The sequence below is a fragment of the Arvicola amphibius genome, chromosome 17, assembly GCF_903992535.2.
Source record: "Arvicola amphibius chromosome 17, mArvAmp1.2, whole genome shotgun sequence".
In the NCBI taxonomy this organism is placed as follows: Eukaryota; Metazoa; Chordata; class Mammalia; order Rodentia; family Cricetidae; genus Arvicola; species Arvicola amphibius.
In genome coordinates, this window is record NC_052063.2 from 3550178 (window position 1) to 3572836 (window position 22659).

The following is a 22659-nucleotide window of genomic DNA, read 5'->3' on the forward strand; positions in this document are numbered from 1 at the left end:
GGGGAAATTGACACACTCTTCTCACTTCCAGAAACACTAGGCACAAAAGTAGTGTGCACAGACAAACCTGCAGGCTGTGGTGCCTGTACCACCTGGATGGAACCACAGTAGGGCAAGGGTCTGGGGAGTAAAGAACACGCAGAGACACGGGTCACTCTTGAATCAAGAATGCCAATTTTGTTATGTTCCAAGGCAGCGTATACAGTGCTCTCCTTGACTGGTGGCCACACCCTAGCTTGGGATTTTTCAGCTGCAAACCAACCAGAAGCTAACTCAAGAGGATTCCGTGCTCAGAGCAGCTGCAAGCATAGAAAAAACAAGTTGCTTACTCCAGTAGGCAAGGGGTCACAGAAAGTTCAGGGTCTGAGGGTCTGCAGCTTCCAACAGCAGGCAAAACATATGTACATAAAATAAATATAAAATTTGTGCTTAGGAAAGAAAGGCCTTTTGGGCTAGAAAAACTGGGAGTTGGGGGGATGTAATTCACCAGAGAAGACTGCTTGGACATGGGTTTAAGTCAATAGAAAGTCTTTATTAGCTGGCTGGCAGCTAAACTGGTGTTCAGATCCCAATGTAGCCCTGAGCCTTCCTCAGTGTGAGGTTTTAAGCATAAAATCCATGTTCTGACTTGATGTACTTCGGCTAACAAGAATGGTTGGCCAGGAACAGAACTACAGAACCTGAAAAGCAAGTTGATACATCTGAGACTTTTCCTGAACCATGACCCTCTGAGGTTGAAGCCTTAGTTGTAGTTCTGGTAGGTGGTGCTGTCTACAGGCTGAGTTTTACAGCCTGACTGGTACTTCCATCATGGAGCCAATTGTGCTAAGGTCTGCAGGCCTTCTAAGGTCTGGGGCCCTGTTTAAAAAAAAAAATAGTTCAGCTTTTTAAAGGTAGGTAGGGCTCTTGTGGAGGAATTTGAAGGATTTGCTTTGGCAGCTTGCAACTACTTCTAGCTCCAAACTTCTGGATCCCACAGGCAACTGCTCCCCTGCGTATACCCACATATCCTCATGTGCTTGTAATTAAAAATTATTTTTGAAAAATGTATCTTTCAAAAAGGCTGAAAAAAATTAAAAAATAAAAAAATTAAAAAAATAAAAAAAATTTAAAAAAAAAGGCTGGATATGGTGGCACACACCTTTAATCTCAGTATGAGGGGGACAGACGCGGGAGAGCTCTGTGAGTTTGAGGCCACTCTGGTCTACATATCAAATTCCTGTTTAGCCAGGACTGGGTAGCCAGAATTACATAGAGGGACTTGTCTCAAAATGGGGTGTGGTTTAATAAGTTTGAAATTTATTTAAACTAAAAGCTTCTCTTTATTCTACTAAGGAATAACCAAAGCATAGATTGGAAGAAGATATTTACAGAATGTATGTGATAAAAGGCTTGTATACAGAATAGCATACTTTTAAAGAAGCAGTCTGATAAACAAATGCTCAGGTTGAGCTGGAGAGTTAAAAGCACACATTGGGGCTGGAGAGATGGCTCAGCAGTTAAGATCACTGACGTCTCTTCAGGAGGACCCAGGTTCACTTTCCAGCACCCATGTGACAGCTAACAACTGTCTGCAACTCCAAGATCTGACACCCTCATACAGACAGACATGCAGGCAAAACACCAATGCACATAAAATAAAAATAAATTATTCAAAGAACACATACTGTTCTTGCAGAGGACTGGGGTTTGTTCCCAGCACACAGATGGTGGTTCCCAGCCACCTGCAACTCCAGTTTCAGAATATTCAACACCCTCTTCTGACTTCCAAGTCTTTGAAGGAACTCTAGCCAGCCTGAGCATGGCAAATATGGCTCTGAAAGGCCTGGCCCTTCTCCCCCATTCCCACTGCCTTGCTAAAAACTGTTAGATTACATTCCTAAAGCTAGCCACCAAGGTCTATTCCCTTATTTGGCCACTTCCTCCTTCTGATGCTGACTACCAAGGTTCAGCTGTCAAAGTATTGATGTCCAGTAATCAGAAGCCCCCTTTGGATCACCTAAGTAACATGCCCATTCAAAACACACCAACTCATCCTAACACTGGGTTTCCCCTTTTAGCTTTATAAACTTCCATTTGCCTATGGGTCGTGTCTGTCTCCTCTCTATCCAGAGGCAGTCCTTTGTAGTCGGTCTGTCCTCCCTCCCCACAAAATAATCCTTCACTTTCTCTCCCGTTCCCTTCCCATTTCTTCCTCATCTTCTATCTCCTGTCTTTGTTTCTTATTCTCTACCTTCTGTCCTTCTTGGGCAAAGAAATCTTGGTGCAGTGAACATGGTCTTGGGTGTCCTGATCAGATACAGGACCTTACAATTACCGTGGGAAAAAAGTGTGTGTGTGTGTGTGTGTGTGTGTGTAAGAGAACAATTCGTGGGTCTGGCCCTCTGCTTCCACCATGTAGGGTCGGGAGAGCAAAATTGGGTTAGATTTAGCAAAAAAGCTCCTCACTCATTGAGCCGTTTTCAGGGATAAAATTGTAAACATGGTCTCACGATTCACGTTACACAATGCCACCTTAATTCTTCAGAATTAATTCTTGCAGTTTGCTTAACAAAAATGAATCCACGGAGGGGCGGGAGGGAAAACTGTGGTTGGAATATAAAACAAAGGAAAAAAAGAAGAAAAAGAAAAAAATGGATCCATACACAGTGGACGATCTTTAAATACTCATAGATTAAGTTGCATAGATTGAGGTCTCTTTTCCAGAAACACCGTCTCTCAAAGGCACCATGCTTGGGCGTGACTCTGTAAAGTTCCACAGACCTTCAGAACCAGGGAGAATAGACCTTTGATCTTTCTCTAGAGCAGTGTTCTCAACCTTCCTAATGCTCTGACCCTTTAATATAATCCCTCACGTTGTGGTGACCCCAACCATCGATTATGTCATTGCTACTTAACTGTAATTTGCTACAATTATGAATTACAATGTAAATATGGTACCCCCAGGTTGACCCATGAGTTCTCGACCCATAAATTGAAAAAAAAAATGGCTCAAGAGCGTGACCTCTGGTAGGAGCACTACGGGTGCAGCTGCGAAATCCCTCCTACTAACTATGGGAGGGGGACAAGGTCGTGCCGCTTCCTTTGTGCGAAAGGAGAAATGATGCCGTAAATACCACACAACGGCCAGGGAAGGCAAACGACAGGATGGGAATAGTGACCACAAGCAGGCTGGCTAAAGCGTGGAAGCGATCAAAACAAAAACCGAAAAAAAAAAAACAAAAAAACAAAAAAAACCTCAGCGCCTCACTTCCGCCAGAAGCACACGAATGCGCCTGCGCGCGCATTGCCCTGGTTTTTTTTTTTCCGCTCGGGCGTAGCGCCGGTGCCTTTGCATTTTGGGTCCGGCCCCCTGACGGTGCGCTCCGGGGCTTGAGGGAAGCTCGGGTCGCCCTGCGCACCGGCTTGCGTGGTGCGGGGCGGGAGCGAGGGGCAGTAGCTGCTCCCTGACAGGCCGAAGGGTGAGGACACACCAGGCCCGCCCTCCACCTGCTCAGCCGAGCGGGTGCAGCGCCGCTCGCCGGTCACCGCGGAGGGAGCCTCGCGGGTTGCACCCCGGGTGCCCCAACCATCGCCCAGTCTAGGAGCCACCCACCCACCCCTGTAACGCCGCGCCCTTCCCTGCCAGCTCTCCACCATGCCCGGGGGCGTGCCCTGGTCCGCCTACGTGAAAATGCTCTCCTCCAGCCTCCTGGCCATGTGCGCCGGGGCCCAGGTGGTGCACTGGTACTACCGGCCTGACCTGGTGAGTGCTGCGGGGCTCGTGCCCATCCTGGGGCGACACCCCAGCATTCTGCCCGTTCATTTGCTCGGCTCCTCTTGACGTGTAGAGCGTTCGGGGTGTTCGGTTAAACAGCGCTCTAACAGCTCACTCTTAACACTTAAAGGCTGTGTCTTTAAGAGATAGCGTGAGCCAGCCTGGTCTACAGAGAGAATCCGGAGACCGTTGGGTCTACAGAAAGACACCCTGTCCTGGGTGGGGGAGGGATGATAGTGGAACGTCAAGAAACTTAGTGGAGACAGAAAGTGGCAAGAAGTTGCCACGGAAATGCAGTTTTGTGTCTGTCGTCTGCAGGAATAGTTCTCAGCAGCTCTTTAACCAAGGAAATAATGCCTAGACTTTGATCCTCTGAGGTTGACTTGATTCATCTCATTACTACCGGACGTGTACAAGGGTTGTTACCAGCAGCTACCTGCACTCAGGGAGAAAGCAACACAAAAAGCACAGTCTCAAAAATGAGCGTACTAAGGGTCCTAGGCCACATCAGTCGGGTTGGGTGGTCACGTTGGCAGTAGGGCATCTTTCCTGATAGACTTAAAGGCCCAGGTGACTGGCTGCTATAGAATGCTGTGTGTTTTCCTAGTATTTAAGGAATTTATGTCCTTTTGAATTATTCCAGCCACCACTGTTACAAAAACTAAAAGATTTAGGGAGAGAGCAGAGGAGAGACCGTGATGGCTGCCCAGGGTTGGCACTCAATGCAGACTTGCGGGGAACAGTTAAGGATGCTTTTGGTTGTCCAGTGTAAGGACAGCAGAAATGACAGCTGTCGTCTTGTAGCTATTTAGACTGAAACCCCGGAGTCCTCATAAGTCACTGCATGCTTCAACAAATCCCATTGGGGGAATATGAAAGATCCATCCACATCCTGCCCACTTTTTGAGCTGCCATTGTGCCTACCATGTTCAGGAGCTTCCTGACCGTCTTCTGACATCCACTCCTGGTCTCTCCATCAGCATCTTTTTATCCTTGAATCAGGTCAGGTCGTTCTTCTCAGAACTCTCCCCAGAGTGGAGGCCAGTGGAGTCTTTATGTCCCCCTCTGCCTCCCACAAGCTAGCCTTCTATCCTCTGGAATGCTGTATCTGATGTTCCAGTGCTTTTCCTTGAACACGAAGACACAGTCATGGCTCAGGTCCTCTGCCTTTGTGATCCCATCAGCCTCTAAAACTCGTAGATACCTGCAAGATGGCTTCCTCATCTTCCTTCATACCTATGTTCAGAAGTCATCTCGGCCCATAAGCTCATGAAAAGATGCTCATTGTCCTTAACCACTTGAGAAATGCAGTCAGAACCACTGATGTGATGTCCGACATAAAACAGTTGGAAGGACATGGAGGAGTTGGGGAAATATAAAGTCGGGAGCTGCTTTGAAACCCAGCCTGGCAGTTCCTCCAACAGTGTATGTCCCGGCAATTCCCCTTCTAGGCTTCCACCCAACAAACACCAAGACATACACCATCATATGGATGTTTGACCTTGTTCATGTTCATAGGTGGGAACAATGCAGATACCTGTATAAAACATGATACATCTATAGAGAGGAATATCAATTATTCAGTGATTCTACATGAATGAACGTTGACATGCAAAAGATTACATGATATACGATGGGCAAATATATGTGGACAGAAGTGGCTTGCGTGGGGAACTGGGAATGAGATAGGAGTTTCTTTTGAGGCAGTGAAAAGATTCTAAAATTCTGTTGTGATAGACTTATAGCTTTGATCATACTGTGTTGAAAACCACTGTTTTTTTCTTTTGTGGTACTGGGAATCAAACTCAGCCACACATGCTGCTCCCGTGCCTCTTTCTGCCTTCCTCAAAGGCAGAACTGTGTATGTTTTGCTCATTGCTTTATGCGTTTTGCACGATGGCCACTCTTTTGAATACAGTAACTACCATTGTCATTTTATGGGCTTGGAGCATGATAGAGAGCAGCAAGTCCTGCAGGAATGAGTTTCCAAATGTTGAAATTCTCATTTGAAATTGTGAGTCAATTGGATGTATCCTGTGAGTACTGTAGGATTTGAGACATTGCCAGATGACTTCATAAACACACAGGCAGCAAGAAATGTAGATGGATCGGGGTCCTCCTCACGGTCTGTTGTTGAGTAGCATGCACAAGGCGTTTTGTTTTCTCACGCCTTTCAGATCACCTTGAACTCTTGTCTCAGAATGTGGTAGCAACTGTCTTTTGGCTCTTGTTTTTATTTTTATAGACGATACCTGAGATCCCACCAAAGCCTGGAGAACTCAGAACGGAGCTCTTGGGACTGAGAGAGAGACACCACGAACCTCGGGTTTCACAACAGTAGAAACTTAAAATACAGCTCTGCCAAGAATTCTGCGATTAACACTTTCTATATATATTTTTAAATGTATTGAGTAAAACTACTTCTTCAAACATTTAATCCAAGAACAAATGCTGGGTGATAGGAACTGATAAGGTAGATCTTGTATTATGATTTGGTCAGTATTTTCTTTCTTTTTTTTTTTTTGGTCAGTATTTTCTAGTCTCACTATGCATCCTTGGCTCACCTGGAGCTCACTGTGCACATCAGGCTAGCCTCTGCAACAAGGTCTTGCTGTGTAGCCCATGCTGATCTCAGGACAGTCCTCCAGCCCCCACTTCCCAAAAGGTAGAATTGCAGGCATGAAGGACCGCACTCATAAGAGCTGCCTAAGCTTCAGCTTCGTGCATTTGCCCGGGAAGATGAGATGGAGCATTTGCAATGTCTTCTGCCATTATTCTTTCTCTGAATGAGCTTGGTTATAATGGCAAGTTATAAATTAGAAAAGTAAGTCAGTGATAATGCTTATAGGGTCTAAACATTGAGAAGTAGTATTTGTACTAAACTGTATAAAATATTCAGAGTTCTTTGGAATTGTGTGCCTAATGGAATTGCAACATCAGTAACAACTTGTCAAGGTGCTTAGATCCCCAAAATTTGAGAAATGAACAAAAATTGGCATTTTTTTTTTTTTTTTTTTTTTTTTTTTTTTTTTTGGTTTTTCAAGACAGGGTTTCTCTGCAGCTTTTTTAGAGCCTGTCCTGGACCTAGCTCTTGTAGACCAGGCTGGCCTCGAACTCACAGAGATCCGCCTGCCTCTGCCTCCCGAGTGCTGGGATTAAAGGCGTGCGCCACCACCGCCCGGCTAAAATTGGCATTTTCTTTATACATTTAAAAATGAATGTGCAGTTGAACTGTGTCCCTAAAAAACGTTGACCTCAACTCTCAGTGCCTGGGAGTGTAGGATTGGGGCCATGAGGGTGGGCCTGATGCGGAGACCAGTCTTAATGCCACGAGAACAGACACAGGAAGGACATTGTGTGAAGACAGAGACTGGAGCGTTGGAACTGCCGGCCAAGAACACCAAGTATTTGAAGGCTGCACCCGAAGCTTGGATGAGGAAAGGAAGGATTCTAGTCTCAGAACAAGGTCCTGCTCACACTGCACTTCCAGTGTTGCCCTTCAGAGCTGATACCACATCTCCTGCCGCCTAGATTTCTACCACTGGTTCTAGGAAATGAACTCGTTTTAAGATTTTGCTCAAAGCCGGGTGATGGTGGCGCACGCCTTTAATCCCAGCACTCGGGAGGCAGAGGCAGGTGGATCTCTGTGAGTTCGAGACCAGCCTGGTCTACAGAGCGAGTTCCAGGACAGGCTCCAAAGCCACAGAGAAACCCTGTCTCGAAAAACCAAAAAAAAAAAAAAAAAAGATTTTGCTCAATTTATAAATATAGAACAAGATAATTTATTCAACAACCGACCCGTTTTTTTTTTTTTTAATGTATGGATGCATTGCCTGCATGTTTGTCTGTGTACCACGTGCATGCCTAGTTCCCTCAGAAGCCAGGAGAGGGCATCAGATACCCTGAACTGCAGTTACATATGGTTGTGAGGCCATGTGGGTACCGAGGACCAAACCTGGTCCTCTGTCGAACCATTGCTCCAGCCCAAAGTAAATTTTACACAAGTTGCATGAATGTATGGACATGTGAATTGCCCCTGGAGGGCAGGTGTCAGATTCCTTGGAATATGAGTTATAGATTGTTTTGAGCCACCAGATGGGTTCTGGGAACTGAATGTTGGTCTTTTATAAGCAACAAGTTGTTTGCAGCCATTTCTCCAGCCCCAGACTGTCTTTGTAAGCCACCCTAATGAGCAGACTAGGGTGCTGAAGGGGAGTTTTCTATGAGACAGTGTCTCATTATGTAACCTTGTCTGGTTCTGGAATTTAATAAGTATATTAGGCTGACCCTGAATTCAAGATCTGCCTGCCTTGCTTCCATGGGCACACATTCAGGCAAAGCAAACACTGACAGCAATGTTTAAAGGTTTTGGCAGGGTCTGTTTATTCCTGGCACTGGCTATCTATGCCCTACTGGGCTCAGAGATCCTCCTGTCTCAAGTGTACCACCATGCTCAGCTAACGTAAAATTACCACGGTATGTGCACCTTTCATCCTAGTGCTCGGGAGGCCAGCTGGAATGCCTGTGCAAGCATGTTCCAAACACTGGCAAGTGACTTAATTATACTGTGGCCCTCACTGTATTTAAGGACCCACTTGATCCCCACCACCCATTTAAAGGCCTAGGTTTCTAGGCAACTTCCTCTAACCTGCGAGGACTTCTCAATCTAAGTGTTCCATGACCTCTGAAGATAGTATTCAGTTTCCCTTCCTGTCCGAATTCCGGAAGGCTGTTGCAAAGTCTAGCTGACATTCAAAACATGTTCTCTGGAGGGAATTATTTGCATGTATTCCACTTTGTTAAGTAAGAAAGATGATCTGAAAACACACCAAACCGGAACAAACCCAGCAGGCAGGAAGAAGAAAAAGTATCAGAGAATTCCTGCCTTGTGTCATGAAAACAGGCAGTGGGTATTTGGGACCTTTTTTATTTTATACACATGACAAGATTTTACACCAATAGTCAGTTAAATAGTACAAATTTACATTCATGAGGAATGTTAAAAAAAAAAAAAACCAAAACAAAATAAACTCAACTAAAAAACCCACTTCTTCCTGTGACCCATAACCCCAACATTTACAGTGCAGGGGAGAAGGGGCGTGGGGGAGCATCCCAAACAAGTCTCTGAAAAGAAACGACTAACATTTCACTTCCCTCTCAGCACAGGGCCCGTGGTGAGAGTGTAGTTTACAGTTCGTCCTTCTCTGCTGTAGAGTCCTGAGAAAACAAAAACCGGAAGACATTCACAGACTAGCCACTAACCCTTACAGAATGCTCACATTTAAACTGTTCATATTATTTTTTATTTTTATGGTTTTTTTCGAGACAAGGTTTCTCTGTAGCTTTGGTGCCTGTCCTGGAATTAGTTATTATAGACCAGGATGGCCTCGAACTCAGAGATCCGCCTGCCTCTGCCTCCCAAGTGCCACCACCGCCTGGCTCATACTATTTTGTGTTTGTAGTTGTTTACTGGCCAAATAACTTAAAACCCACCAATATCAATGTCTAAATCTAAATAATCAAAACTTAAAAATACCTAATGTTAGCCAGGCACGGTAGTGTGCATCTTGACTCCTAGCACTTGGGAAGCAGCGGCACAGGGTTACAGAGATAGCCTATCTCAGCGTCCCCCACTCCCCCAGTGTTCCTCACAGGGGGCAGCACTCTGTGTGATCAATCTGTTTACAAAGATCTTGTGAATGGCTGGATAAAATAAAGGAATCACAAGCCCACTCTACATGGGCTTGCTGCAGTGTGACTGGCTATTACAAGTCTATTTGCTAGCCTCAGTCCAGCCCCACTCTCCCTCAGACCTTTGCTGTCTCCTGTTCTTCTTCCTCTTCCGTGCCTGCATCCACCTCTTCCTCTTCGTCCTGCTCTGTGTCTTCTGCCGTGTCGTCTGCTGCGTCTTCAGGCTCTTCCTCTGGCTCTTCTTCTACCTAAAGGCGACATCCGTGACCTGTAAATGCCTTCCATCCATTTCATTTTGCTCTTCAGTTTAAGATTCTAATGGGAGTTTTAACAAGAACTGTAGTAAATCTTTGTTAGCGGGGAAACTACCAGAAAGGAAAACACAGGGATGTGTCCTCCATTTCACATTACTCTAGGGGTTCAGACACGGTGTAAGTTACTTCTTACACAGAAAACTAAAGCTTCTGCAACAGTACCACTTAAAACTTGTGGAAGAGCCACGGACACAAACCTGTGCTTCAGGGTCAACGTTGAGACTGAGGCGAAGCATTCTTTCTATTCTGTCTCCATACGCCTTGGTGTCTGGTAGAAGGTACCCTGACCGAAGTGTTGCTGTTTCAAACAAAACTACAGCAAGGTCCAAGACAGTCTTGTCATCTTCATCTTCCTGAGAGAAGCACGTTTGATCAGCGTTAGTATTCTGAGTTATACTGCAGCCCAGGTTAGGCAGGCAGGAGAGGGCACACCGCCACTCACCTTAACCCGCCGCAGCATGTCTTTGATGAGCGGGTGTCTGGGATTAATTTCAAACGTTTTCTTCTGACTGGCATAGTAACTGTTCAGAGACAAGATGAGCATTGGTTAAGACACCAATTTTAGGGTCCACATGCCTAATATATTCTAACTTTAATTACAGAAAACACTATTGCTTCTCCTAACAGGAGGAGTGGCCATGGTTAGGTTAAAAAAAAAATAAATAAATAAAAGGAACTATTTAATGATGACTCCCAAGTAACCAAGCTCTGCTGGGATAAAGGACTGGTTTAATTTCTTCTTCATCCCCTAATACCTTAACCAAGTCGTACGGTAACGGGTGCTGCTTACGTATATATGAGCCCCCAAAGATTCACTTTTTAATTAACACCAAACAAAAAGTTTGCAGTGTGTTCTGTACATTCTCAGGCTCATTAGCATTTTCCTGATGACTTCAAAGATTTCTGCAACTCCTAGGCCAGAGGACTGATCACACATCCATCAGGGCAGAATCTGATGAGTCCCCTGCTCGTCTGACGGCCATGAAGACAGGAGCTGCCAGAGTGCACTGCAGCGGGTGCCGGGTGGACAGTTGTGTTTTAAATGGGGTTACAATGTGAGATAAAGACTGTTCTTTACAGCTGGGCATGGTGGAGTTTTCTAAGTTCAAGGCCAGCTTGGTCTACAAAGTGAGTTCTCGGACAACCAGGACCATTACAGAGAGACCGAAACCACTGGCGAGGCATGACGTAAACGTGGACACCACCCCGCCCCAGACAGGGCTTCCCTGTGTAGCTATGGCTGCCCTGGATAGAACGCGCTCTGCAGACCAGCGCTGGGATCAAGGCCTATGCCACCATCACCTGACCTATGGATGTTATTCTTAACCCGATGAGACACGGAGCAGATCAGAAAAATGTACATTTGCACCTAAGAGGACAAGAGTTGGCACCATGGTAGGGACATTCCCCAGTCACTTACTTTGTAGAGATGTCCTTGCCTGTCTGGTATGCTTGTGCCTTCATAATCCTCTCCATGTTGCCAGACCATCCATACTGGCTGGCCACAAGAGCACAGGGGGACTCTGTGAGACGCTGTGATACCACGGCCTTTTCAATCTTAGGATGAGAAACGTGAGACCCGAGTGAGCACCAGCAGGCAGGCAATGCATCCACCATCCCAGATGACAGGGACTCAGACCAGGAATCCTTGAGTGACACTGCCTTAATCTGTGTTTTTTTTTAAGTTACAGATTTAAACTTAAATCTGTAAAAATTTAGTGCAAAATCAGTAAAATCAGTACTCAACAATACAAACTTCTCTAAGTTGCAAGCTCATTCCAGCCTGTACTAAATCTTACTCTACTGCTGCTGTGCGGGGCTAGGGCCCGAACCCCGGGTTTTAGGCACAGCAGATGAAGAGGTCACTGAGCCACACTGTGTTTCCTGTTGGTACCCGAGCACCTGAGGCTACGAGTACCATGCTCTGCAGGGCTAGTGGTCACCGTGGCAGCAGGTGTGGACGAGTTTGTGGCTGACTCCCGAGTGTAGGTGCTGAAGTCTGCCCATGGCAAAGTACCTTGTCCTTAAGGGCCTTGTCCTTCATCCAGCTGAGCAGAGGCTCGTACTCCTTCTCTGTTGCCTCCCGGTTCTCCTTGCTTTTCTCACTCTCATCAAACTTCACGCCTTCTTTGGCCACGTTCTGGAACCTCTTCCCGTCAAACTCGGGAAGGGCCTGAATGCAGTACTCATCCACGGGCTCCGTGAGGTAAATGACTTCATAGCCCTTCTTCAGAAGTCTCTCAACAAATGGGGAAGATTCGGCCTATAAAATTCAAGGAAGCGTGTTTAGAGTTCTGCCCTGGCAGATTAGCTGCATGCGTCTACAGCATTACTACCATGTAAGACAAGGACTGAGGCGAGTGTCCTTCCTCTAGTGGCCGTGTGAAGCTAAGCCATGATCGTCTCCCCCAGCACTGGCCCCGCAGCGGCATCTCATCTCACCTCCTTCCTGCTTGACCCAGCCATGAAGTAGATTTTGTCCTGTTTTTCCTTCATTCTCTCCACGTACTGATCTAAACTAGTAATGTCAGTTGCGTGGTGAGAAGACTGGAACCTAAGAAGCTTAGCGAGCCGGGTCCGATTTGAGTGGTCTTCGATCACACCAAGCTTGATGTTGGTGCCGAACTCTTTCCAGAAGGTGTCATTGTACTTCTCATCTGCAATCTTCTTGATCATGTCCAGAGTCTTACGGACAAGCTTCTTCCTTATCACCTACAGAAAATGGCAATCTGGTTAGAGACCAGGAGAGCAGCAACTGAGACAGCAGCACCACTGACCGCCACTGACGGAGGGACAGCGGCACCCGGCACTCCATCAGAGGGAGTTAGGATTAGCGACAGTGTTGGTAATGTTCACCCCCCCCCCCAGCCCTCAGTGCTGCAACACTGGTGGGAAAGGGCCGTGCTGAGGGTCTTACAGGGACCAGACAGGAGGTGTGCACGTAAGCCTTTCAATTCTGCTGTACTCAGTGTTGGGGACATGTGTCAGCTGTGAGCCCCAACATACCCAAAGTGAAAGAAAAAAGCTCCTTTTGTGAGATGGAGCTTCACCTCATGACCTTCCTGCTTTTCCCTACAAGCAGCTGAGATGACAGGCAGCACTGTTACGCCTGCTGGTCCTTCTGGATGGCCAAAGGCCACCTAAGCAGTCAGGCTGTTTTCCTCACAGAACATCCTCGCACTCCGACTACAGGGCAAGGAACCCAGCTCCAAGTCCTCACCTTGAGTAGTTTATGCTGCTGAAGAGTCTCACGGGAAACATTGAGGGGGAGATCATCCGAATCCACCTACAGAGAGCAAGATGCCCACTGAGTAACCAACACAACTCCATACAAAAGACTCAATCCTGCTAGACTCCTGCTGCTCTAGGCCCACGCACCCAACCTTCAGATACTTACAACACCCTTGACGAAGTTCAGGTACTTGGGCATCATATCGTGAAAGTCATCTGTGATGAACACTCGGCGCACGTACAGCTGATGGGGACACAGCAAGTCACCTTTCTGACATCATACTTTTAAATCTTAAACTTAGTTGACAATACTTAAAAGCCCACTGACCTTAATATAATCGCTCTTCTTGGATCCGTATTCATCAAACAGACCACGAGGAGCAGACGTAGGCACAAATAGGATTGATTTGAAGGTGACCTCCCCTTCTGCAGTGAAGTGGATATAAGCCATGGGGTCGTCACTCTCCTGTGGAAAGCCCTTTGGTTATTCACGCCACAGGAAGCAGCAGTGCAAAGGCTTGCACGCTGTCACCCCCACGCATTTAGCAGACACAGCCCCTCACCAAACCAAACCAGGAAGTGTGGAGCGGGCCCCGAGAGAATGGCTAATGCTGACTCCGTAAGGGCTTTTTGGATGAGGACTGCTAATAACAGCACTGCGGACGACAGCAAAGCAGACATTACATCTCATGCCATGCCAAGTTCTTCAGCACAGGGACTAGAATAAAACTAATTCTAGTTTTATATTCTTAGGAGTCAAAGTAATGTGTCAGTAAAAGACCCTAGAGAAACAGATTCTGTATGACACATGAACTCTTTCAAGGTCATATTAAAGCCATTCAGTAACTTAGGTCCTGTTTTATGTTGGAACTCAAACGCCTACCTATGTAAATGGCTCTTAATGTTTCTATAACGTTTCTCAGTTATCTGGTGAGACCTGTAGATGACTCACTGCGCGCGCGCACACACACACCGTAAAGATAAATAGTTTAGTCTTAAGTGTTTAGAATAACTCTTGGATTTTGTACTGCTTCATCAACAAAGATGCTGTGTCTTGGAATGAAATGAACTACTCCCAGAGACTACTCCTAACCAGATGCCACTCTCCCAGGTTCATGTGAAATTTGAACAGGATTTTGACTGCAAAGTCAGAAAAATTAATTTAATTTTAATTTAAAAATTTTAATTTAATTTAAATTTCATGACTGTTGGCCTCCATACTCTTGCAGTAGACATATGGCTGTTATAAAATTTTTTTTTGCATTATCTTATTGGGAAAAATAGGGATGGAAATCCTTATTGTAGTCACACACCATATTTAAATTAACAAATATGCTGATAATTTTGTACAACTCATTAATAACATAGATTTTACCTTTGAAAATGATTTGTAGAAAGCTTTGTATTCATCTTCTTCTACTTCTTTTGATGGTCTCTGCCATATTGGTTTGATATCATTCATAAGCTCCCAATCCCAAACAGTTTTCTCAACCTAAAGTTAAGATATTTGGTAAGTTTCTTTTAGTACTCAATGGTTAACCTACAAGTGACCATAATTTGCTATCTCATATGGGTCCTACTAATATAATAAGCTTATTTAAAAGCAAGGGTCTCTTGGCTTTTTAAAAAAATATTTATTAATTTATTATGTATACAATATTCTGTCTGTCATGTATGCCTGCAAACCAGAAGAGGGCACCAGACCTCATTACAGATGGTTGTGAGCCACCATGTAGTTGCTGGGAATTGAACTCAGGACCTTTGGAAGAGCAGGCAATGCTCTTAACCGCTGAGCCATTTCTCCAGCCCCCGGGTCTCTTGGTTTTTATAGGTAAGTTATGGCATTGTGACCTGGATTAGCCTCAAACCAAGACCCTCTTGCCCCAGCCTTTCCATTGCTGGGATCACAGGCTAAAAGCAAAGTCTCTCCCTCAGTAACGAGCCCAGAATTAACAACAGAAGGAAAGCAGCCTACACCAGAAAGTCAACAATCTCCAGCAACACTTCTACTGTCTCTGCTCCTAATCAGTTAAGAAAATGTTTTGATAATTGATCACAACATGCTAAAGAGGACACAGAAAGCTTACAGGATCTTAAGAATCAGAACATAGAAGACAGACTTAATACAAAAAGTCAGAAGGTTTATGCATAGGATTTGCAACTATATACATTCCAAGATAACACATAGCACACAAAGGCCTTGTTTTTAATAGTAGAGCCATGTAGAAAACCAGACTCTTTTTTTTTTTTTTTTTTTTTTTTTTTAAATGAAGAGCCTGTGCCATGCATGGTAATGAGTTACCTTTTTCTTTTTCTTTTCTTTTGGTTTTTCAAGACAGGGTTTCTCAGTGTAGCCCAGGCTGCCCTCGAACTCACAGAGATCCGGCTGCCTCTGCCTCCCAAGTGCTGGGATTAAAGGTGCTACCACCGCCCAGCTGGGTAATGCATACCTTTAGCAGCTATCCAGCACTGTGACCCAGTTTCAAGAAGCCCAATCGACCATCCAAAACCCCCACCCAGAATGAAGCTTCTAGGGCTGGAAAGGTGGCTGTGGTGAGCACTGACTGACTGGGGAGCGGATTCCCAGTCTCTACCCTGTTGCTCACAACCCTCTCTATCGCCCGTTTCAGAGGATCTCTTCTGGCCTGCATGGGTACCAAGCATGCAGTAGTGCCTATATACATGCAAGCAAACCACCCATACACGCAAAATAAAAACCAATCAGTTTTTAAAGACGGAAGCTTCTTAAGCCTGTACTTGCGGGTGGAAGCTCTCCTCCTGCAGACCCTAACACTGAGGCTGAGAGCCAGGCTCACTTTCTTAGTCTTTGGTTTCTTCTCTTCTTCCTCCTCCTCTACTGCAGCTTCGTCATCAGACTCTTCCTTCTCTTCTTTTGCTGCCTCATCTTCCTCCAGGGGCTCCTCCACAGTCTCGGTCTGTTGGTATAGAAAGTACAACTACGTTTAAACCTGCTGGTTTAATCCCGATCGTCTACAGAGCAGAAAACACTGTAAAATAAAGATCTCCACACAACATACATCCCTGTCTGTCAAGATTATGCGTGACCTTTCTTCAGACTGACCTTGCTACTCCACACGTAGATGGGGAAGTTGATGAACTGAGAATACTTTCGGACGAGATTTTTAATTGTGTCCAATTCAAGGTAATCAGATGCTTCTTCCTTCAAGACAAGACTGAAAGGAGAACGCCATCAGATGCAGCTTGCCCAGACTGGCTCGAACTCTGTTATTGCCCTGTTACAGGCAGTAAGAACCCCCTCCCCATGAGAAGGCTGTGAGCTAAACATAACATATGGGGGGGGGACGGGAACGTCCCCCTGTTCCCTCAGGTGGACAAGTGTTTTCATTAGAAAGCAAAAATTCTGATGATGTTGGAAATTTTCATTTCTTTATTTCTTTTTTTAAATATGTATTTATTATGTATACAGTATTCTATCTGTGTGTATGCCTGCAGGCCAGAAGAGGGCACCAGATCTTATTACAGATGGTTATGAGCCACCATGTGGTTGCTGGGAATTGAACTCAGGACCTCTGGAAGAGCAGGCAATGCTCTTAACCATGGAGCCATCTCTCTAGCCCGGAAATTTTCATTTCTTAAGGTGAGAAACAGTAACAGTTACTTTCATAGACGTAGAGTGTCATTCTAGAACCAAATGATTAATATTCCTAAGTAAAAACATGCTAGTACAGTGCTTGTTGCAAGCTTGAAGACCTGAGTTCGAGCCCTGGCACCCATCAAAAGCTGGGAGCAGTGGGGTGCACTTGTCACCTAGCGCAGGACCCCTGGAGCTGACCACCCACACCAACCTAATCAAGCTCCACTACAACTGTCTCAAAGGAGAAAAAGTTCCTGACGGAGGAGACTTAAGGCTGTTTTCTGGCTCCCATCCACAAGCATGTGTACAACCACACCCCCACCCAAAACAGAGAGGGAGAGGGAAAGGGAGGCCACACTCTTGAGCACTCAACAGACACGTGACTGGTAGCCGCCATACTGCACAGTGCTCTACAAAGCTCTACTGGCGCCAGCGCTACTTTAGCTATGCTCATTTCCCCTATCCCCCCCCCACCTATCAGAAACAAGTCATGGCAGACTGCAAACACAGCAGATTCACCTGGCAAAAAGGCAAAGCTTGGGGGCGGGGGTGTATGCTTTTAATCCCAGCACTTGGGAGGCAGAGGCAGGCAGTCTCTGATTTTGAGGTTAGCCTGGTCTACAGTTCCAGGACAGCCAGGGCTACACGATCTAGAGGCTCCTACTACCAACAGGACATGATGCAGGCTTTCAAGAGTAACAAGTCTCTGGTCACATATACTGTGTCTTGGTGAAGTTGGAAAGTTCTGGCAGCAACTGGAAGCTGTTGCTTAGACGATTAAGACGAAGTGTTAAGAGTCAGTTTTCAGGCTGACAAGATGGCACAGCAAAGGTGCTTGCCTCTAAGCCTCAAGACCCGAGTTATATTCTTGGGACAGAAGGGGATAAACCAGTAGACGGGCTGAGACATGCACAGGAAGTGAAGCAGGACTAAAGGAGGCGCCACAGGCTGAAAATGTCACAGCACTGCTGATCCGGGCTACAGTCAGTCCTGCAGGGCTGTTTATGTATGGCTGGCTCTGTACTGATCGTGTACTGACCAATTTCCTGTCACCGCTCCCTAAACAACACAGTATCACCACCCAGGCTGTCACTGCTCCCTAAACAACATAGTATCACCACTTAGACAGCGCTTACACCACACTAAAAGTGGAGTAGCCAGGTAACTGAGAATATGGCAGGGCGCACAGGCGCTATCAAATGAATGCCCTGTTTATTGGACTTGGTGTCTGCAGGCAGAGGGATTCTGTGCTTTGTAAGATGCTGCACTGCTGAGAATGGAGTGTGGGCCAGGAGCAGTCCCCTCCCCCCACTCGCACACTAACATTTATGTGCTGAGGGAATATGATGTGTACGAGCCAAATCTGGCTTTCAAAGCTGAGGAAGAACATGGTGACCAGGAGGGATGCAGATTTTCTGACCTCATCACTGAGCTCCCACAGACCTCCTCAGGCTCAGAGCAGCTGACTGAGGGGTGAGAGCAGAAACAATACGAACTGGCTGATGTCTTCTCTCCCTTCTTCCCCGTTAGTCATTCTGGACTCCCCATTCTTCAGCTGGACCGTCCTGCATTGCTCCTGGAGCCTTCAAACACAGCCTGCTTGCTGTCTAGAGTATCTAAAGCTAACGCCAGCATTCCGAAAGTCTCTGATAACTCTTCCTGAATGTGGGCATCCCTTAGCATGCTTTCTTCCTTGTCACTCCTAAATTATCTTTCATACCCTAATGAGCCTGAGCCCTGTGTGATATCTACCCTATTTCCCATTTGAACCCCAAAGCGTACCTGGCATTCACGAGTGTGAGCGACTGGTGATGTAGGACTAGAAAAAACAAAATCTTACCAAGGGAAAGAAACCAGACCTGTTGTATAGCTTCATTTGCTTTACTAACCAACCACTGTGCTGTGAAACTGTCCTGACGTACCTGAGGTCAAAGGTCAGGCTGAGGCATCATTACAGAGTTAGTACCCTGATAATCTTGCCAGTCTCTTCCTCCACGAGCATCTACCACACTCGCTATTATCCAGGCTTCTTCCAACAACTTAACCTCCTCCTCCAATCTGGAAAACCAACAGAGCTACCCCTTTTGTGAGGTCTCCTGTCAGCTTCTCCCTCGGGAGAGCTCACTTCCTATTTGTGCTCTCTGTGTACCATAGCAACCTTAACCTTTGGTACCCAGACCTCTGAACATCTCAAGTCTTACTTCCAATGTGACAGCAATTTCCTCATTTTATGAGCTAGAAAGCCAGGGCTCGCAATAAACCATGTGCTTAGAAAGCTTTAACTCGAGAATCGGGATCCCCATTCTATTAGTGTCCGAACCAGTGATACTCACGTGATTGTTGTCCCCCGTCCTAGTGTGTTTCCTCGTGGGTCAGCAATTACAGAGAATTCATTGGAATCTGATTCCCAGATGTGCTGGGTATCATTGTTGTGTTTTGATGTGACAATGACCTTATCTGCTACAAGGAAGGCAGAATAAAAACCGACACCAAACTGGCCGATCAGCTCAGAAGTGGACTGGCCATCTTCTTGTGCCTCTGTCATTTTGTTTAGAAACTCGCTTGTTCCAGATTTGGCTATGGTGCCGAGGTTTTTAACCAACTCCTCTCTGGTCATTCCTACACCAGTGTCTGTGACATGCAGCAGGTTCTTCTCTTTATCACACTAAAAGCAAGAAAAGAACCAGAAAGTCAGGCTCCTTAATATTCACATCATGCCAATGCCAGGCTCTCATGGAGGAGTTACCAGCTTGGTGCCAACCAACTCTAGATAGAGATGTACCACTTCACGGTCTACTTTATGACGTTTTTCAAAAACACCCCTTAAAAGCACATTTCTTTACATTTTTAAGTGCAGTGTGTTTAGGAAAAATAGGCAGAGACTTGTTTAAATGTCAGAGAACAGATACTAATCCAAATCAAACAATTTGAAGATAAAATCCCAGGAAAACTATTTCACAGAAACAAAAGGACTAAATTTGAATGATGCCCGATTCAGGGATTTGTGATCACCAATGTTCTTCTCTGAATAGTCCTGGCCGCCCCCGGAGCCTGGTAGGATGTGCATGCATCCATCCATCCACTGGCCACGTGATCATTTCTGCCCAGTCAATTTACAAGTGGGAGTGGAGTGTGACTTTCAGGCTGAGGCTTTAATTGATGTGCGACCCTGTGCACCGTGGCAACCAGATCTAGATGCTCCAGATGGCTGCTCAGTCAGCCTGTGGAGTGACTAAGCCCAGAACTTGGCTGTCTTCTCCTCAAGGGCCAGGTAGTATCCATTTTTGGTTTCAGGAGCCATAAGACCCTGTTACAGTGATCACTGCCATCGTAGACAAGCATTCACAACATAACTAGCATGACTATATTCCAAAACGTCTAACAAGAATAGGCAATGTCAGATTTGTCCCACAAGCAGCCCTAAGACTTCCAACCAAACCCACCGTGACTAGCAAGTTATTTTCCACTGTATAATAGAATATTATACCCACTGTACCCAATGGATGGAGAGCCTGGCTTCTGAGCATCCTCTTAAAAAAGGAAACAGTTGAAGGAAGCTTACCTTAATCTTGACTGTTAACTCTTCATTTCCTGCAAGTGCATTCTCATCAGTCAGAGAGATGAGCCTAATCTTGTCTAAAGCATCAGAAGCATTTGAAATCAGTTCTCTCAGGAAAATCTAGAAGTCAGATTAACACTGAGATTAACCCTCCAATTTCCATGCCAAAGTCCTCATTTCTCCCCCAAGACAAGAAAAGACAAACTCTGCGGTACAGGACGGCTTCACTGTCCTCACTGTGGCATCCACAGGGGAATACATTCTCCTCCCACCTCCATGGCCACAGCTCAGAGCTGGGCCTGTGACTGCCCCGAGGCAGCAGGCCGTAAGCATGTTCCGAACTAGAAGGCAAGGCTGAGAAAGCGTCTACCCCTCCCCAACAGCAGCGACTCTTAGTCATTCCTATTGTGCATTTAAACTTTACAATCACCATGCACTCAAATCTTCACAAACTGTGTCCTCAGCCTGTGACACCCACCTCTTTATTTTTGTACAGTGAATTGATGATCAGTTTCATCATCCTGTTAACTTCAGCTTGGAAGGCAAACTTCTCAGACTTCTCTCTAAGTTCTCTGATCTGGGATGCATTTAACCCGTCCAGCTGAATAGCTTCTTCCTCCCTAAGGAAATCAAAGCAGATAAGCAAATACTTAACGTTCATTCTTAAGAGAGTCTCCAGTCAGGACATAGTGGCCTCTGAAGACTGTCTCGCTAAAGGGTGAAATGTAAGCCTTTATAAAATGTCACTAACGTTAACAGCTCATTTTCATGACAGAAATGGGTCGTTTAACACTCGGTTGGAAATAGTTCTTAAAATTCCCAGGAAAACAAACCCAGCTATCCTCTACTGAGAAGCAAGTTTCTCATGTATGGCTGATCTCACAGTGAGCATTTTATAGTACGGTCACTAATCCCTAACAGGTCAAAATTTAAAACACTGTTCACCCATTGTAGAACGTGTATTTCAAAGTTACTGGTCTAAGTTTTTCAACAAATGAGCTAAGCCAATGTCAAGTCTTTCGTCGTTTTCTAGAGAGTTCCCAGCATGAGCTGTACAGCCTGCAGCATCCTGACCATCTATCTTCAGACGCTAGGCTTCTCCCCAGCACTTCACTCCCCTTCCCTCCTTGACTCAGCAGTCGCTCCTGGCGGCGGCAGAGACTACTGTAGGCAGATAGCTGGGTCCTCCTAAGAATTCCTGATTACTTTGTATCACTGGCAACTGGCTGTTCCTCAGTTTGGAGCAGGGAGAAAAGCAGCCCCTGTGTCCCAGACTTCCAGGGCTTATCAACACAGTTTCAAGTGCACTGACCTCTGCACGACTTCATCATCTGTCCTTGAGCCTTCTCGGCTTTTACCCAGGTCCTCTTCCACTGTCCCATCTACATCGACTTCATCATCAGCTCTAACGAACCCTGAGGAAGGAGGTTAAAAAAAAAAAACTCTCAAACACTACTGCTTCCTCTCCTCCGTTCAAAGAACAAGACCAAACGGGGCAATAGTTAAAGTTAACAAAATTCAACAGGATGTGGGGGATGTACTGAATTTAATAACCAGTATCAAGCCGAGTTAGTGCTCTGAGGTTTAAATGTAAATACTCAAGACCCCCAGAAGACTCGGGAAGACCAGGCAGTTATCACTTCTGTCCAGCGTTCCTCCGAAACGAGGCAGTGAGTGACACAGGCCCCACCGACACCCACACGTGTTGCAGACAGCGTGGAGGCCTCTACACTGGCTAAGCTGAACCGTGGGCTTCCCTTAGTTATCGCAGGTCAGAATGCAAACAGGGTTTGTGCAACTTCTGGAGAGGGGAACCGAAATCCGGTCCCAGGGGGAAGACGTGTCAAGGACTGCGCTCCTAGCACATCGGGATCGGACACGGGGCCACCGCCACGACGCTGGCCCGAGGCCCCACGCTTGCAAGCCCTGCGTCGGGAAACGGAAACACACTTCCGAAGAATCGGAGGGCAGGGGTCAGGGGTCCTCAGGATGGGGTGGTCAAAGGTCGGATCTGATGACAAAAGTCTTTAGGGAGGTGCCCGCGCAAGGCTCCCCCCGGGTGGAGAGTCCAAGAGGCCGCGCCCCGCCAGTGAGACTTAGGGGAGCGCTCCAGCTTCATCCGTAAGGCATTTAAATGCCCCGGCTCCGAGTGGCCTCTCCCTAGAAGTCTCGGGGCAAGCATCATCATCACCCGAGTCTCCTTAGAAGAAGGGAGACGGCCCCCTGGACCCTCTGCAGCTCCTGGCGGCCCCCTCCCAGGCTCAACGCCACCCAGAACGTTCGGGGGAAGCGGTCGCGCCGAAGGTGGGGGGGGCACCCCGCTGATGCCCGATCACTCACCGAAGGTCAGCAGGACGCAGCAGAGGCCCAAACACCCCACAGGACCCTCATGGTGCGCGGACGGAGAGTCGCAAGTCCTCTTCGGTCGCAGGAGCCGCCTCCGCCCCCCCACCCCGAGTCCTCAGGTCCTCACACCTCCAGCCGCGCGGTC

General features: G+C 46.5%; 2 protein-coding genes across 2 annotated transcripts; one reads left to right on the top strand and one right to left on the bottom strand.

Annotated features, from left to right (window-relative positions):
• Window positions 1-3322: 3322 nt before the first annotated feature.
• Window positions 3323-6668, top strand: C17H12orf73 (chromosome 17 C12orf73 homolog). The gene is made up of 2 exons (XM_038314881.1): window positions 3323-3745; window positions 6003-6668. Exons 1-2 carry the CDS (start codon window positions 3638-3640, stop codon window positions 6096-6098), a joined length of 204 nt encoding a protein of 67 aa, XP_038170809.1. The 5' UTR covers window positions 3323-3637; the 3' UTR covers window positions 6099-6668.
• Window positions 6669-8668: 2000 nt separating this feature from the next.
• Window positions 8669-22574, bottom strand: Hsp90b1 (heat shock protein 90 beta family member 1). The gene is given in 19 exon segments (XM_038314532.2): window positions 8669-8974; window positions 9571-9696; window positions 9960-10115; window positions 10205-10283; window positions 11183-11319; window positions 11780-12025; window positions 12205-12474; window positions 12983-13048; window positions 13160-13237; window positions 13322-13459; window positions 14369-14485; window positions 15810-15929; window positions 16076-16187; window positions 18943-19274; window positions 20172-20288; window positions 20647-20788; window positions 21481-21583; window positions 22509-22542; window positions 22545-22574. Coding segments are annotated over 19 exon segments (2418 nt in total). The 5' UTR covers window positions 22560-22574; the 3' UTR covers window positions 8669-8944.
• Window positions 22575-22659: the final 85 nt, after the last annotated feature.

Bases quoted from the DNA above. Each gene is read 5' to 3' on its own strand.
- C17H12orf73 (XM_038314881.1), top strand. From the start codon at position 3,638: ATGCCCGGGGGCGTGCCCTGGTCCGCCTACGTGAAAATGCTCTCCTCC. The intron at 3,746-6,002 runs GTGAGTGCTGCG...TTATTTTTATAG, and splicing joins GGTACTACCGGCCTGACCTG to ACGATACCTGAGATCCCACC.